The sequence below is a fragment of the Prionailurus viverrinus genome, chromosome A2, assembly GCF_022837055.1.
Source record: "Prionailurus viverrinus isolate Anna chromosome A2, UM_Priviv_1.0, whole genome shotgun sequence".
In the NCBI taxonomy this organism is placed as follows: Eukaryota; Metazoa; Chordata; class Mammalia; order Carnivora; family Felidae; genus Prionailurus; species Prionailurus viverrinus.
The window spans coordinates 64,819,796-64,837,768 of NC_062562.1; the positions used below are offsets into that span (position 1 = coordinate 64,819,796).

The 17,973-nt window shown below is 52.9% G+C and overlaps 1 protein-coding gene across 19 annotated transcripts in view; it reads left to right on the forward strand.

Moving 5' to 3' along the window:
- The first annotated feature begins 2,002 nt into the window (after positions 1-2,002).
- Positions 2,003-17,973, forward strand: part of IKZF1 (IKAROS family zinc finger 1) — a 101,201-nt gene continuing 85,230 nt past the window's right edge. For 2 of the 19 annotated variants that reach the window (XM_047850948.1, XM_047850952.1), the window contains exons 1-2: positions 13,198-14,865; positions 17,785-17,838. In XM_047850948.1, the coding sequence (XP_047706904.1) occupies positions 14,730-14,865; positions 17,785-17,838 (190 nt within the window). In that variant the 5' untranslated portion in view covers positions 13,198-14,729. Of the gene's footprint in view, positions 2,070-2,563; positions 2,603-3,274; positions 3,590-5,809; positions 5,835-6,379; positions 7,477-13,195; positions 14,866-17,270; positions 17,295-17,784; positions 17,839-17,973 lie in introns of those variants that run through there. The other 17 variants (XM_047850951.1, XM_047850966.1, XM_047850963.1 and 14 more) reach the window with 14 other exon arrangements.

Sequence of the window (17,973 nt, forward strand, 5' to 3'; positions counted from 1 at the left end):
ACCATTGTTAAGTTGGTATGCTCTGCAGAGGACAGACCAGAAGCTCAGAGAGGTTGAGTAACTTGCCAAGACTCACACAGGTAGTAAGAAATGAAAGTGCGAATCAACCATCCGTCTTCTGTTTAAAACTCATTCTCCTTAGAACCGTCTCTAGTCTCTGCCAGAACAAAAGTGCCCATAGCAGGATTCCCTTATTAGAGTAAGCTCTGAGTAAGTAGTCTGTGATTCATTCTATAGGGGCTCTTTGTTCTTTTGGTAATATCGCAAAAGAAGAAAAATTGCTAATTTGACAGTTATTGTCTGAATAAACTAGGCTGCCCTTCGTTAAATGCTGCAACATTATTATGTATCTATTCTAAAGAAACAAAATGACTTTAGAGCTATAATTTTTTTTAAAAAAAAGCATCACCTGTTTCAATTTCCCCTGCTAAGTTTTTCCCTCCAACGTGCTTTTATTGATGATTTAAGCAGCCTCTCCAAGGCCTTGGTGTCTACCCACAGAGCCCAGGTCACAGCAGGACTCTTGTCCTCTACCTGTTTTGGAGTGGGGGTGGGGGGGGGGGGCGGGTGGACCATGAAGCCTGGTTCTTCCCAGCTTGCTCTCCAACTCAACAAGACACTGGTAGCTAGCAGGGCTCACGATGAACACTAGTGACCACTCAGAGTCCTTTCTCTGCTATCAGCAGACGGCAAGAACTGTCATATGTGAAACACACGATCCACAAACAATCCTGTGAGGTGGCTTACCTTATTCCTACCCAGCTGTACACGGGGAAATGGAAGCTCAGAGAAGTTCAGGAACTCGGCCAAGACCACACAGCATCAACTATCCGGGTCCTTCACCTCTTACTCTTCTGCCCCAGGAGGAAATGCCTTGACCTGAGTCCTTGATTCCCACTCCTGGGGACCCATGACACACATTTAAAGAGACACAACTGGGGGCTAAGGGTGTTGTGTGCCTCTAAGAACCAGAGGTATCCTCTAACCTCTCCACTACATTTTTGGCCTCCCTGGGCTTTGAACCTTATGTCTATTGACTCATAGAATCCTGACAAGGACTCTTGCAATGAAGAGCAATGCAGTGGCATTGACTTCTTTTGCAGATGAGGGCAATGAGGCTCAGAGGTTCAGTGACTTGCCTAAGGTCATATAGGTAAGGGGTGGGCTAGGGATTAAAGCCATGGACCTTTTTACTAGCTCCACTTCCTCTGGGCTCTAAGCAGGGGGAGTTAACAGGCTCTGGGCTCAGAATCTCAGAGTTTCTCTTAGCACTAATTCAGTGGTAGGAGTTGTGGAAGTGGTCCAGGAAGAACGTGTCCCGCTGCCTGGGGTTCGTGGAGGGTAGAGGACATTTCTCCCAGAGATGGCACCAGGCAAAGCAGGTCCACGACTGTCTGGACCCTGCCACCAGCAGCCTCCTCAGCCAGGCCGGCCACAGCCTTCCCCGGTGGTCTCCAGTCACTGCCTCACTCAATTGCCCAAAGTGACATTTTCCACCTGTCACCTTTGCGCTGTTCTGTCCACCTGCAAGGCCTGCACCCCCGAGCCCCCTCCGGGCCCAGGGGCGCCCTTCCTCACTCTCCTGCAGGAAGGCATCATTTGGCCCTCCCCAGGATCTGCACTGGATCTCCTCTCTCCCGTGCAGGGGTACCTTTCCGGATGCGCCCCTGCAAGTCCTGAAGGGCAGGGCCCGCGGCTCGCTGGTCTCCATCCCTCCCTTAACGCCCAAGGGGGATGGGGACAAATCGCCTGCATTCACGATTCTCCCTCTTCTGCTCAAACAGCACACCGTCGCCTGGCTCCCGCTCGGGTGGGGCCCGGCTAATGAGAGTGACGGGCGTCAAGAGGTGCGCGGTTAGAGCCCGCATTCCTGTCTCAACGAGACACACGCAGCGCCTTCCTTCGCGTGCTTCGGGGCTCGGGGAAGGGGGGGGGGTCTGAGGTGCCAAGGCCTTCGCTGTCACCTCCTCCCGCGGCCGCCCTGTCACACCTGGGTGTGCACGCAGACCAAGATGGAAGGCGCGATCCTAACTTCTGCCTGAGCAGGTGGGAGGGAAGAGAGACGAGAGGTATTCCATTGGTTGTCTGGGAAAATGAATCGCACCTTCCCCTCACTTGCGGAGGATCAACTTTTCCCACCCCCTCGGGTGGGCACTCCTCACCCGGGGTCGCAGCCGGAAACGGGGAGCCCAGTGGCCCCAGTTCGAGGGACGTGGAGCCGGGCGGGCAACGGACGCTCCCCACCCCAGACACCGGGGAAAGTGCCTCACGATGTCCCGGGTCCCCGGAGTCCCCGCGGCGGGGCGAGCGGCACCCCCCGCCCCGCCGCCGCCTCCGGCCGCCCCGCGCGCGCGTCGTCCGCGCCGGGTCCCCAAGGGTTAAGCGCGGGCCCCGCGGCGCCGCGGCCGATGCCGCCACCCGGGCCGGGGCGCAGAAAGCCGGCCGCCACCTGCCGCGCGGGGCCGCGGCGCGATGCGGCGCTGGAATGAGGAAGCGCGGCGACGAGGGGAGGGCCGGGGCGCGCTGCGCGCGGGGGTGGCGGCGGCGCGCCGAGCGGGCCCGGCGCGGGCGAGCGGGCTGCAGCCGGCGGCGGCGCCAGCAGGTACGGCCCGCGCCCGCCGCCGCCCCGGCGGCCCTGGAGTGGGAGTGGGAGTGGGAGTGGGAGTGGGGGTAGGAGTGGGGACGGGGGGGGGGGGGCGGGACCCAGCCCCGCGCCCCGGCAAAGTTTGTGCGCGCGGTCCCGGAGTTGCGGTCGGACCGCACCGCGGGAGCCGGCGACCCGGCGGCGGAGGCTGGGGCGAAGGCGGCGCGCCCAGCTACGCCCCGGATCCGCGTCCCGCTACGCGCCCGTCTGTGCGTCCCGCTCCCGGTCCCCCTCCGCGCCCGGACCCGCGCCCCGCTCCGAGTCCCTCTCCGCGCCCGGACCCGCGCCCCGCTCCGAGTCCCCCTCCGCGCCAGGCCGAGCGCCCGGCTCCGCGCCCCGTGCCCCCCGGGTCCCGCTCCGCGTTCCGGGGCAGCAAGCCGGGCGAGGGCAGGGCGGAGCGCGCGGGGCGGGGCGGCTGCGGGCCGGCGGAGCGGTCGGCCGGAGGGGTGCGCCTCCCCCAAAGTTTGCGGAGCGCGGGCGGCCGCAGGTGGCGGGGCGCAGGGGCGCGGCGCGGAGGGGGCCCAGGTGCGCGGCCCGTGGGCGGCGCTGTGCGCGCGGGGCGGCCGGCCGGCAGCCAGCGCGAAAGCCGGGTCGGAGCCGGCAGAGGAGGGGTGGGGGGGTGGGGGGGGGAGGGTGGCGGAGAAATGGGGAACCGGGCGAGTGAGCAACTTCAGGAAGTCGTTGTGAAAGAAAGCTGGGAAGAGCCTGACGGCCGAGTTAGCAGGGCGCTCTAACAAGTGCGTGCGCGGCCCGGGGCGGCGACTGCGGCCACGGTCCCCGGGTCCCCGCGCAGCGCCGCCGAGCCCGAGCCCGGCCGGGACCTTGGAGGTGGCGAGGCGGCCGGCCCCGGGCGAGCCCGGCGGGGCAGAGGGAGCCCCGGCCCCGAGGTTGCTGTTCGCGCCCGAGGATCGGTCTCGGCCCCCAAAGTGCGACGCACACGTCCACGTGAGTGTTTTCCAATTGAATTTCAGTAGGAAAACTCAGAGTAGCCGGTGGCTTAAAAAAAACAGAGAGGTAGAGAATGAAAAGACAAGGCAGTAAGAGCTGTGACCCCTGCTTTCGCTCAGGTCCGCCTCTCCTTTCTGGGGATAGGGAGAGCGCTGACTTTTGTCAAAGCCTCCGCCGCCAACTTGTGCGGTGACCGAAGGCGCAGGGCCAGGCCGGCGTGGGACACTCTTGAGCCGCCCCGCTGTCACCACGGGGAGGACGGTCCAGCGCCCGTTGCATTTAAATTGATATGTGCCTAGAGGTGACGGAAGCCAGGCTTTATAAAGTCACCCAGGGAGAGCTTTCTCTCCTGATCTCTGAGGGGCCAGCCTTTTGCTTGTCCTGAAAAACCTTTAGATCGCGTCTGAACTTGGTTTCGGCAAAATGAAGAATTATCCCGGTCTGAAAAGTTAGTGGTTCCTTTGCTGACTGCAATTTTGGCGATTAGGTTTCCAAACGCCCTGGCAAGAAGGCGTCAGGTTACTGGTGGGTGTATTTGAAAATGTATTTTAAAAAAAAAAGGTCAAGGATCCTCGGTGATTCCGGAGGAACCTAGTGACGATGAGATTGTTTTTTCTTCCAATTTGGAGGCACAGAGTGTGACATGTGGAGAGCAGAAAGTCCGCAGCGTCTGGACAGGCATTGCCAACCCTGTTTTCCTTCTCCCCGCCCCGGGGCTGCAGCCGGCCCAGAGCGAATTCAAGGCAGCGTGCTTGGCTCAGCCAGCATGCTGCTTGTTCCCCTCCCCTGCCTCCCCCCACCCCCATCTCTGCTCCCAGACACCTTGTTTTTGAACTTGGAGACTCAAACTTCTCTTGAAGAAAATATCTACTTGCCCCCCAAACCAACTCCTGTTCGAGGAGAAAAATTTATGGAATTAGAAGATATGCAATGTGTACAATATTTCAACTTTCATAGAAATTGAAACGGTTGCAAAGATGGGTTCACTTGGTTTTGAGCTGAGAGGAGAGAGAAACCAGCAGGAAACGGTTGGAGCCTCTTGGATTTCTTTCTTTGTTTGGAGACGTTTGAGGGGGTCAATGGGACTCATCTTTCACATGGAATTTTAAAGCTGCCGTTTGAGTATGTTTCGGTATTCCGTGTGTCAGAATTGTTTCGGCGACAAATCAGATTATTTGGCAACGTGGCTAAAATTTTAAACAGTGACAAGTATCCGTGGCAGGAAGATTACCTGCTTACATCATAGGATATGCAGAATGTGTTAAAACAGAACTCGTGTGCACACATGTAAATAATGATGTCACGTCTTCAAATCCCATACAGTTCTGGCTTGATATCATGTATGTGATTTCAAAGCTTTCCAGGAACGTATGTGTTGATACCTTTTTTACGTGGCAAAAAAAAACAAAAAAAACAAAAACAAAAACAAAAATGTGCTTCCCGGTCTTAAAGTCCACCCGGGCTGATGCGAGACCGTGTTACTGAGTTCAGTGGCCGTGCCGTCTTCCCGTTTTGCTTCCTGGTGGTAGTTGAAGGCAGGGGCTCTGTAAATCCCAGCATGCTTGTTTGTTTAATTCACCAGTGTTTTCAGTGAAATGCTGCACCTTGAGGAATTAAGTATACCTCCTCGGAATTCAGGAGCCTGGTGGCCGTAATAGCCCAGTAGTGTGGTCTCGCGGGACGAGTTGGCGGGTCTGTAAAGAAAACGGTGCATGTGTGATGTTGGACGCTTTGGAGAAGTTGGTCCACGGCCTCGTGAGGGAAGGTAAACCGTGGCCGTCCGTGGCACCGGTTCCTTTGTTGAGACATTGAGAGCTTGGTGAATTTCCTGGCCAAGAGGTCTGAAGCTCAGGCGTGCTGAGGGCCACCGTGTCTTTGTCACTTGGCGAGAGACTGAAGCGTTCGAGGATGATGGTTGTTTTGGGGGGATCCCCCCCCTTGATTTGGATTTGTGTGTCTCATGTTTAGGTAATGCAGTTGCACATTGTCAACATACATGTCAAACTTTGGAAATTTGGGGGAACGTGGTGGATGCCATGTGATGAAATGCCCCTACCCCCACACGTACACGAGTCCCATGTGTGCTTCAAGATCAGGTGTGTGTGAACAGATACAGGAAATAAATTCTATGAGTCTCTGCACATGCACACACACACACACACACACACACACACACACAGAGCTGGCGTGGAGAGGGAGGCATAGGGGCAGGGTGAGAGTTTTCACATCACACAGACCTGACGTGAGTAATAAAGCCCCTCCTTTTCGGTTCTGTTTGTTCGGTTGGTTTTTGCCTTTTACTAAAGCGCGATGGATTTTCCTCTTTATGCTGTTGAGTTGAGACGTAAATGATGTCAGTACTTTGGGTGTCTGCCCAAGACTGTGTGTGCAGGTTATGGCTTTGCAGTGAACCCAGAATCCGTCAAGGATAACACCGTTTCACGGCTCGTGTGCGTTTTTCCCATCTTCTAAGCTTTGTGATTATGAAATCATTTCGCTACGAAATAAGTATTGGTTTCCGTTGCCTTATTCTAATGGAGATTCCCCCAGTGGCTCCGGCACGGAGAACGAACCCACGCCTCTTGTTGGTTCTCTGGCAACGCTTGTGATGTGTGAGGCTCACAGGCCTTCCCGGGAATTGTGCCTCGGGCTTCTGACCAGATGCTACTTCTGTCTGGCCCCCGGTGCTTAAGGTTACTCCCCGTCTGGGGTGGGTCTGTTGATATTTTTTTTAATTTATTTTTTATTTATTTTTGAGAGAGAGAGAGAGAGCAAGCAAGCAGGGGAGGGGCAGACACACACACACACACACACACACACACACACACACACACAAGCTTCAAAGTCAGATAAGGTAGGAAATAGCAGTGGGGCCCGTTGGGGACTCTCACACCCCAGACCCAACTCCAGGGACCGCAACGTGGCTGGTTCCCTGTGGAGACCCGAGGGGGCGGCGGTGCTCTGTGCAGTTTGAGAAACAACTCTGCACCCGGCTCCTCTCTCTGTGGCTCCCGTGACACCCGCCCTGCCAGGCTGTCGCTTTCATAGCTTTCCTCAGACGCGGTTTTTAAACGTTGTGTGCTACTCTGGCAAATGTCTTTAAGACGTGATGGAACGTGAGGCGTGAGATGCTGCGTGGGGACGAGGACGAGTGAGAGGCAGCCAACCCAAAGCCGCTTTGCAGAAGTTCCTGTGGGGAGAGGGGGCAGGGCCACCTCTGTGTGTGTGTGTCGCTGGGGGGGGGGGGGGTCACCCCTGAGAAGGGCCCGCGGGCACCGGCCGAGGCCTACACCTACAGTCCGCGGCCTACAGGCTTCCGTTGGCTTTTTGTCCTTGTCTGACTTTGCTGTGATAAACAGGCCGCTGCCACAGGTGCCCCCAGTGACCCACCCGCGATGCTCTGTCAGACGTGGCGAAAGCCCAGACGGCCAGGCCTGGGGGCCTCTGTCTTGCCCGGCGCAGGTCTGGCCCTGTTTCCCTTCTCCCGTGTAGCCATTTCTGCCTTCGGGGAGCCCTCAATTCCTGTTGACTCAAAGAGCTCCCTCCATCTTCCACCGCAAGCCTGTCAGCTCAGACGTCCTCATAATCTCTGAACCCGTTTTGGTCAGGACAGGAAGCACAAGGCTCCCTTCCTGCCCATGTTTTCCTGAGAGAAAACTATCTTCCCTCCTTTTTTGCATATTTGGCAAATGGTCCCACCTTTCTCTCCGCCCCAGTGGAGTGTGCAGGCGGTGGTGGAGGAGACGGGCCGCCACCCCGGGGGACAGCAGGGTCCCTCTCAGGCGGCTGAGTCGAGGGGACTCCACGCGGCCCAGGGTCCGAAGACCCCACCCCAGTCCTCAAAAGGCAGCGCCCGTAGGTCTCTGGGAGGCACGCGCTCACCGGTGAGTGCCCCGCGCCTTCTCTGCTGCGCTTGCATAGATGGGGGGGGGGGGGGTGGGGGGAGCCGGTGTGGCCCCTGCCCAGCCCCTGCCCCGCACCCCTGCGCCGCCTGTCTGGGGTGATGGAGAGCGTCATTATGCACATTTGCACGCGCTGCTTTCGGGTGTTCCCGTGCCCCACCTCCTGATGGCTCGTGGCGCAGGGGCCACTGCTTAACGGATTGCCCAGAATGGGCCCTAATTAGTGGGAAAGTGCCTTCTTCATATTTTCTCACTCAAGTGTGCAATGATTCATTTTTCTCCGGCAATCAGCTCACTGCTAAAGGAAATCTGACTCTCTTCCTGCCGTTTTCGCGCCAAAAGTTAGCGTAATGGATATGGTGCCCAGCTGCCAGGCCAGGGGGCTCAGGGGGCCGTGGGATGTGAAGGGCGCACCCAGCATCCTTCCTCTGCCCTCCTTCCCTGCCCTCCCTCCGTCTTGCTTCTTTCTTGGGGGGGGGGGGGAGTGGCTTGCAGAGGCTGTACAAACAACTGACAAAGAGCGGCATGAAGTATTTTTAAGCGCTCTTATCCATACCGAGGTGGGACTTTAAGCTCCATTTTCGAGATCGCGCCGATATCAACCCTCCAAGGCGTTTTCTGGTCATTTGGAACAATTGCAGGTTGAGCCATGTGGGTCCGACTCCTTTCCAAAGCTAAGAGTTCCACCATGGACATTGATTCGTCCATTTTTTGGGGGGTGCTTTTTGGTCCTTGAGTCAGATTTTTGCTGGCAAACTCAGAGCAAATGAGATACCTCCTTAGCCCTAAGGTCGGTGGGGGTGGGGGGGGAATGTTTACTTTAGAATCTTCAGGAGAAATGAAAATGAGGAATTGATCTTTTATAAGCTTGTTCCTGAGACACTCTGAAATGTCCTCCAGGGCTTTTAATGGAAAGGAGAGAGAGCCAGCGACCCCCCGGTGTGAGCCCCACTTTTAGCCTGAAAAACTGACCTTTTTCTCCTCCTTTGTGGCTGAGTTTTGTGTAGGGCGGAAAATTAAAGTGATATGCAAAGAGATCCACGGTGGAACCATATTGATAAATTGTGTATCCCACTTCATTAAACTGAAATCAGACCACTAATTATGGGAGGTTGTTAGAGAGATAAGGCAATTAATTCCCTTTTAAAACTCATTTGGAAATTTCGAGGGCTTTTCTACCACGGGGCTTCCTGCTGCCTGGAGTTGTCCCGTGTTTCCTGGGATTTCAGGAACCTCCAGCTTCATGTGGAGGAGGAGAGCCTTCTGCAAAAGAAAGGAAACTTGCTGAACAATAACAACAAACAAAATACTTAAAAGTGAAGCATTGAAAATGATTTACACTTACTTAAGGGCCGCAGAAAAATCTGGTTGTACTGTTCAAAATTAGCTCTCCTATGTTTTGCTGTCTGACGGACATGAGCATTTTCTGCCAAATTATAAATAAGGACGTGCCGATCTCTTTGTAGCCCTACAGAGGAGGAAGTTGTAAGCTTCTGTGAGGTTCTACTGATGACACCCCACACCCGGGTTTGCATGAGGACCTTGTAGGCCAAAGGTTGTGGATTACAGACTGGGCTCTAGGCGATCCTGGTTGGGCCTGATGCCCGCCAGGAACATGTGTGTGTTCATATGGACCTCGTCATTTGTGCGGGGCTCTTGGGCATATAACCCACGTCTGGGTTACAGCCCCGCTGGGACCGAGCTCTCGGTCTGTCCCAGAATAAAATGGACATCTAGAACTTTCCTTGCAAACTCGATCCAACTGAAGAGGCCACTGAGAACATTGAGCGGTCTTCTTGTCTGTAATTGTTGGGTGGATTGTCAAAGCAGTCGTTCTCACCAAGTAACTGATATGTGTGTTCCCCCTTCTACTCTTCTCAGAAACGGCTTGGTCTGACTTCAGCGGAGACCGTTTGAGGTTGGGGGAGCGAGGTGAATTCTGGAGTCCTGCAGCTCCCGGGACGCAGGCTAGGGTTCAAGGAACCGGGGTCTTGAATCCACATTCCGTGGGGTGTGGACGTAGTGGGAAAGCGGGCACATAGGTGATTTTTTAACGCTTCTCACAAAGTTGCCTCACTTTAAGTGATTTTACTTGATGATTTGTGGGTGTTGCCAAAAAGAACGGAGGAGCTCAGAATGTGTGTCTTCTTGCAGAGAGAATTTCCCTTTGGCCCGGAAACTCTGTGGCTTTAGTGGAGGGAGTCAGTCAGCAGGCTGTCTACATTCTCCTGCCTGGAGCCAGGAGGAAACAGCCCCTCTCTCTGGGCCAAGCAGCCTTTTTCCATTGCAAGGAATAAGGGGTACCTGGAAGTCTGGGCAACCACGAGTCCCTCGACGTGTTTGCTCCGGAACACATTTTCTCTCCAGGTTTCTATGTACATTGGTAGATCTTGTCTCACTCCCACCCAGACAGCAGAGGCTAACCTGAAACGAGAAAAGGTTACAGTCCCTACCAGAATGTTCTCAGCGGGCAAATCAGCAGTGGCTCCCAGTTATTGGAAATAAACAGATGTGGGTGTATTTGTAAACAACCGGCCGTGCCTGGGGAGATTTGTCTAAGTGTACTTCCTTGGGTCTCAGTGGAATGTATCTTTCGCCAAGGCAGCTCACACAAGCCCTTCAATGTAAAAAAAGTCTGGCGGACTTGTAGTGTTACCATTTGGGGGAATGTTATGGGTATACAGCACAAGTGGATTTGCGTGTTCGGTTTTCATTTTGAGGTTCGACGTGTGTCCATGAAATGATCTACTAACACCTTAACTAAAGCCACCGCTAAGAGGACCAGAGAAGATACTGTTCTCTTCGTGAGGACAGCACTGGCAGTTGCTGAGTAAAACACTTAGTGAACATTGTAACTTTGTATTGATCCTTTTTTTTTAAGTGAAAAAAATAACTTGGGGGGGGGGGGGCGGGCGCAATATAGGAACAGGAAAATGCTCCTCTGTTTCATCACTTTGTAATAAGAAATGACAAGACATCAGCACTCTTGGGAATATCGGTGCACATCATTATTTTGGGGCAGTTTTTATATTTTTTTAAAGGTGTAAATCTCATTTTTGTTGCACCGTCGCTGGCCATGCATGAAGGTCTTCTGAAATCGGGAAGAGGGTAGAAGAGAATGATTCTAAACTTAGATTTTTTTTTTTTTTTACTTAAGTGATGAAGCGAAGTGTAAAAAGCCATTTATATTTGAGGAAGCTGCTTAGGAAATGGCTTCTGAGGACAGTCAGAATCAGGAAAAGTCCTATAAAAGTGAATGTAAATTTTGAGTGTGAACGTCTCTGCCACGGTTGCCGCATAAACAGTGTTGGGAGTAGTTTGAGAGCCTGTGGTCTAGTGCTGGAACATTCTTTACTAGGCTCTTTCCCAGATCCTTTACAGTCTCTTGTCTGCATAGGAGAATCACACAATGCCAGAACCTTCTAGGGCCCCTAGAAATCCTGTGCAGGACCTGCTTTTGAGAGCAGATGGGTGAGCGCAGGGAACCGTCCCTCTAACTCTGCCTTCTCTATTTAAAAAAAAAAAAAAAATTCTAATGTAATGCAGTATCTCTCATCGTTCTTTATACCTCACTTGGAGACAGGTGGCTCCATGATGACATTTAGCAGTATTCTTGTGTTCTTTTCCCTTCTGCATTAAATATCTCCTTGCTGAGAATGTTTTCAAACAGCATGCTTTTTAGCTGTATTTTGAAAAGGCTTCTTCGGTCCCCCCCCCCCTTCCTCTTTTGCATACCAGTTCCTGCCCCAAAGGCGGGGGAGGTATGTGAGGACAGAGTTGCACATCTGAGCTAATTTGCCCTGAAAAAAGCAGGTTCACAGTAGAACGTACCACTGGAGGCGTTTTCTGTGGCTCCGTTAAATATGGGGGAGGGGGAGCCCGGCGAAAGCCAAATTGGATTCCCTGCTGTCCTGTTGAAATCTTGTTTTTCATTGTTATTTGTGCCAGCAATACTCTGTGGAATAATCATGAAAATGTGTAGATTGGCAGCTAATTTTTGAAAAATGAAAAGAATCAGAAATGAAATAAGAGTGCCCAGAAGTTTTTATGCTCTCCTGACCTGTTTTGTCAAGTTGTTAGGAAAACCTATAAGGTCCCCCTGACCAGACACAAAGACCTCGCAGATTGCTTTAGCTTTCTCTTGGAACATTTCTTTTTTTTTTTTACGATACAGTGTAATTCACAGTGATATGATAGATTTGCAAAAATAAAATCTACCCATCTGAAAATGAAAGGGCTCTCTCTGGGCAGGGATAATGGGTTTTATTAAAGAGGTCTGTGACCTAAGGCGTTTTAAATAGATTATAGGCTTGGCCCGTTTTCCCCACACACCCGCCCCCTTCAAAACAAGCGTCATTGATAAGGAAATAACCCCCAAATGTAAGTGTAATGCAATCTCACTCTTCAGGAGGGGGAAAAAACAAAGATCAACAGCATACATTTTATGCGATAAGCAGAATTTGACTTCACCGTGGAAGTTGTGGGATGAAGTCTGCCTTTACCTGCACAGTAGTACCAAGGACACACTTCTTTCCTGTTAGGACACAGGGAACATCCACTCCTTGCCCGTTGTCCATTTGAAATTTGGGACCACGAGCCCGGGCTCTGCGGTTCGCCCCCGGGCGAGAGTGAAAAACGCGTCTCCGTGGAGAGGTTGTGGGTTCGGATCAGCTCCGCTGTTGTGTTAGACGGGTGCCTTCGTGCGGGCTGCTGCATTATCAGCCTCAGTCTTCTCATCTATAGAAGGGAAATCATATACAGATCGTGCGCGATGATTACAGTTGTATGGTGTAATCGCGAAGGTTACAGGTACACGTTTAGCAAACGAACACTGTGCCAGACACATAAAACGGTGGACAAGGTAGACCAGGTGCCCGCTCCCGTTGGCCTGTTAAATGCCGTAGTCAGTCGCTTGAATAAAGCCATATCCATTCCTTTACTGCCTCTTCCTGGCACATCTAAGGTACTCGAGAAATGTCGTGAAATGGCGCTGGGCAGAAAGTCACCTCTGTGTATCAGGGGCGGGGAAAGGCATTGTTTTTATGTATGGATGCACTTTTAATTGGGGCATAATTGCAAAGTAGCATTACGTTCGTTTCCCATGGACAACATACCGATTCAATATTTGTGCATATTGCAAAGCGATCACCACGATAAGCATAGTGAACACTCGTCGCCACACAGGGCTCCAAAAAAATTCTGTTCTGCGCCACGAGGGCTTTTAAGATTTACTCCGTTGGCAACTTGCAAACAGGCAGGACAGTCTTATTAACAGCCTCTCGCTGCGCAGACATGGCATTTTCTTTAGTTTGTGTCCGTTGCTTGAACCACAGAGAACTGAGGGTTTTTTGTAAAGCTTGTGGAGGAGTTGTGTGAACCTGGGGAGCAGACTCATGCTGAGTGACCACCGGGGTTCATCACGGCCAGTTGCGCATGCTGTGCACTTAGCCGTGCTGGAACAGCCATGACTTCGGGCTGCTCGAAAAGGAATCAAGTTGTGGTTCTGGACGGGCAGCTGGCTTTTCATTTTGACTTCATTATGGGCGAGCACGGTGATTTCAGAGCAAATGATGTGAAGGGAGGGGAGGGGCTCATCTTTGGGAAAGGAAGGGGCACTTCAGGAGGCTGAGGACGGGGCTGGGGACCGCAGCCAGCCATGCACACGTGACAGTGGCCCTTGAGGCTCCTTGTGGCTCTCGGGGCTGTTCTTGGGGCCACCTGCTCGCTCGCAGGTGGAAATGAGGACAGTACTGGAGACTTGCCCAGCTCCTGGCCCAGGAGCCACGACCGCCCAGGGCAGTTGGATGCATCTTCCCAGGGGACAGCCAGGTCCCCAGTCCATCATGCATGTGGAGGAAGGAAAGAAGGACAAGGGACAAGGTGGGGGGGTGGTGTTTCCAAAGCTCCCCGTCTCCAGGGCTCCTTCACAGGGTGGCCCCAGCTGTAAGGCCACATCTCCCCTGGCCTGGTTGCAGGAGCAGAAATGTGCTGGGCCACCTTTGCTCCATCTCTCAGCCCTTGTGTTTGCCCCCCTGCACCCCCTGCTTTCTAGAGTCGCTGATAGGCCAACTCCATGAAACCGAAACCAGGCAAGTCCTGTTGGAGCAGAGGGACCTGGGAGACACAGAGACACAGACACAGAGAGGGAAGGGGAAGGAGGGAGAGACAGCAAGCGGTGTTAGGCTCAGTGACCGCTGAGAGGGAGATGGTCGTGGGCAGTGGCTTCTGACAGCAGGCTCTGCCCTCCACCCCCGGAGGGACAGCCCCCGACGTCGCTGTCACGCTGGCCTCCACTTATCTCCGCATCTGTTTCCCCTTGTGCAAGATTCAGAGCCACTGGCTCCAAAGACACAATAAGAGCATTCAGGGCCCTACGAACTGCCCAGGCGACGGGTGTTTGCCGCCGTGGTGTTTTCTTCCGTCGATCGGTTCAGGCGTTCAGGTGTCTGGGTATCCCCGGGCGGAGTAGAAAATCACAGTTGACTTCTGTGAAACAATCGTTCCCTCTGGCTTCTCCCTCCACAGACCTACGATCCTGGTTTTTGTGTAGGTGCCGGTTCCCGAAAACAAGTTGTTGATCCGCTTGTGTGATGAACCCCTCTTTCTGTTCGTGAGCTCCTTCGTGGCGGAGACCCTGTGCAGCCCTAGCTCTCCGCTTTGCACTTGACTCTGGACACAGACAGCGTCCATGTGGGAGTAGAAGGCAAGGAAGCTTTCTGAAAATGAGCGCAGAGCCCCGCCCCCCCTTCCTAGCCACGCACGCCCCCCCCCACCAGCTGCCCCTCTGTCATCTCGGGTCTTGGAGGGGACGGAATTTCCTCGCCCTCACATCAGTTTCCCATCGCTGAATGATTTGTCTGATCTTTGCCTGAAAACAGTCACTTTTACCAAAAAAAAAAAAAAAAAAAAAAAAAAGTCACGACTGTTCCATCCCAAGAGATGCAAATTTGGACTTTGGGGAAGTTTGAGGGAGCTGGTCAAGTCCCCCCATGTCCCCCTCCCCGTGTGATGGCAAGCAAGCCCAGCTGCAGAATTCACGGGGCGTGGGCCCTGTCCCCGAATTGTCAAGAAGGTCAAAGCAGTGGTAACAAGCCGACATTAGTCCCGAGCAAGGGGGCCACACGCCTACGCGGAGTAGGATTCATTCAGACTGTGTTTGAAAATCTAGGTGGTGCTGATTACCCAGTGGAGTTACACATAGTGGGGGTGGGGGTGGGGGTGGACATTTAGCGAAAATGGAAACAGGCGTGTTGACACAGATTCCCCATCCTCTGCTCAGTGTCGCCGGCCCCCAGAACACCCGCCGTCCTGAGTGTGCAGACGGCTGCTGGGATGGGGCTGCCTCCTGGAGGGGACACACAAGACACACAGGTGAGGTGACTGCCCAGGGCAGACCTTTCCGGCCCAGCAGAACCTGGTCTGGGCCTCAGACCCTCTGTTTTCTGCTTTGTGGCACCTGTCACACCTCCTGCCTGAACCGCCAGACCCACGACAAGGGACCTGATGTGAATGGATTCTGGCCCTGGCCTCAAACCCAGAGGGTCTCCCTCTCTGCCGCCACCATGAGGGAGGACACCTTCTCCCTGAGAGCCAAGGTGGGGAGCCATCTATGGGGCTTTAGGAAACAGTCTGTCCTTTGCTTGGAAATAGCTTGAATCTACAATAGAATGCTGGATAAATCAGTTCCCACAGCTGAGCTGTGCGTAGCCATTGAAATGAGGGCGTTGATGTAGATTTATTTGCAAAATACAAAAATGGGTGTAGGATGAAATGAAAAAAAAAATTCACAGCAGTATATTTGGAACAAGTTTAGTGTCCTGTTTTTGTCCAGTGCTCTGTGTGTGTATACAAACACACATACACAGACGCACAAAATTGAGTAGTTCTAAGTGGTAGGAGTTATGGGCATTTTCTTGTCTTTATGAAAAAAAAAGTTGAAAAAAATGGATCACTTGCATAGCAAGAAGATTCTAAGTCAACATTCTACAAATTTTGTTGTTAGACTAGTAGTTGCTACAAGATTTATTTAGACTAGTGTTTATTTACTTACTTATTTTAATGTTTATTTATTTTGCGGGGGGGAGAGCAGGGGAGGGGCAGAAAGACAGGGACACACAGAATCCGAAGCAGGCTTCAGGCTCCGAGCTGTCAGCACAGAGCCCAACTCAGGGCTCGAACCCACGAACCGTGAGATTGTGACCTGAGCCGAAGTCGGATGCTCAACCAACTGAGCCACCCAGGTGCCCCTATACTTTCTTTTTTTTTAATGTTTATTTTTAAGAGAGAGACAGAGACAGAGTGCAAGCAGGGGAGGGGCGGAGAGAGAGGGGGACACAGAATCGGAAGCAGGCTCCAGGCTCCAAGCTGTCGGCGCAGAGCCCGATGTGGGGCTCAAACCCACAAACTGTGAGATCATGACCTGAACCGAAATCAGATGCTTAACCGACTGAGCCACCCAGGCGCCCCCATACTTTTTTTATTTTTTATCAGGAATCTGTCTCTGGCACCTAGACTAGTGTTTATTTAGAAGAGTATTTGTTACAACAAGGTGTCCCCCACTCATGCCAGGGACATTTCAAGACTGGTCTGTGTGATTCCACAATAAAACACCGTACTCGCCTTCAGAAAACAGAACCTCACCTTAATGCTGTACAAAGATTCGAGATTTTTCTCAACCGTGTGCGTCTTATTTCTACGTAGTTGTCTTGGTGGTTTCCAAAGAATCGTAGAGTTTTGCCTGTTTAACATGGAAGACCGTGGCGCCTTAGACGCTCTGGGTTTGCTTCTGGGTTTGCTTCTGGGGCCCGTGTGTTTGGTTCCGGCCTGCTTGTGGGCCCTCAGTCTTGGGGCTGAAATACACGTGGGCCACGAGCCTTTTGCCCTTCTGTGGTCAGCGGCAGTAACCCTGCACCGCACGCCGGCCTGGAAAATTCCTGTCACAATTCAGACCCATTCAGTGGCTCTCAGAAATAGTTGAAAACCCCTCCCCGTCCAGAAAAAAAAAAAAAAAAAGTGATAGTCATTCGTGTCTTCTTCGTGACTAGTACTGATACCATAGAAATTGAAAATATGGATTCCGCGCACAGCGTATAGGCATCTATGTATTGATCTGCACGCCTAAATTTGCCCCTGCCTGCGTAGTCTCAGCTGAACTGGAGAGGGCAAGGTCCCCTGAATTCTCCATCAGTGTCCGGGTCGGCTGAAGACTGGCCTCCCGGCTCAGATCCACACACCTGAACCCAAGAGACAGAGGTGTGGTCCCCCCTGAACCAGAGGTGGCCTCATTTAGACTCATCAGATAGACTCCGTTTGTTGCTTAGAGAAGGCTCTGTCCCGAGCTGTCCAGCAGAGCGTAAATGAGCAGATTTGGTCGAGGTCCCCTCCTGGTGGCCACAGCTTTCCTACCCAAGGGGCCCCCAGGTGTCCCCTCCTAGGGCTCCCCAGACCTCCGAGGTCAGGCCAGAGCTGACGGGGGCTGCACCTGCCCGGTGCGCCTGGCAGAGCCTTCCCTGTCACCCTCCAGGATGGCTCTTCCCGCTTGGTTTTCTCTTCCTACACCAATCTGAGGAGCCCAGCCATGTGTCAGCAAAGAGGAAGGTTTGGGGGCTGCCCCAGCCCCGTCTTGCTGCCCTCGTGAGCCTCACTTCCTGCGTGAGCGCGCTGGCGATGTCTGAGGCAGGGTCCCTGAAAGAGTGGGGACAAAGACGGAAGCAGCCGCGTTGCCCATCTGCCAGGCTGGAGGTGTATTCATTATTGATGGAGGGAGGACGAGAGCCGCTCAGATATGCAGCCCTGCCTGGGTAAATGAGACATTCTTCAGCAAATTGCTTCGTTTTTTGATTGCTGAGTGTATGCGTGTCACCAAGCTGACTCAAGGTTCATCGATGCATGCTCAGTAAATTAGAAAGAACATAACTATGGATCAGCCAAGAGAATGAATTCTGTGCCTACAATGACCCAGGGCCATTTAATTTTCTGCTTAATTTTGTTGCAGTCAGTTTGCATTTTGGGTTATTATGCAGTAGGAAATTAACAATAAATAACAAATTTGGTCCTCCTGTGCTTGTAATGATATTTTTATCAATCTTTGTAATGCTGTTTTTAAAAGGATCAAGGTCTGTGCCAGTCTGATACTCCAGCAAGTATGTGAGGAGGAAAATGCATTCTTCTTGGTAGATAACCTTGTTGTTAAATGCATAGAGCTTCTCTCTCTCTCTCTCTCTCTCTCGCTCTCTTCATATCTTATTAGTAATTTGCTTTAAACTAAAATCCCTTCCTCTTCTTTCTCAGATAACCTGAGGACAATGGACGCTGATGAGAGTCGAGACATGTCCCGAGTTTCAGGTGAGACCCTTGTGGGATATACTTGGATGGGGGGCCTGTGAGGACGGCTCCGCTGGGTGCCAGGAGCCCAGGCGCTCGCCAAGCTCCCAAGAGAGGAAGACAGGCTTTCCTGCCGGAGAAAAGACCAGCGTGGAA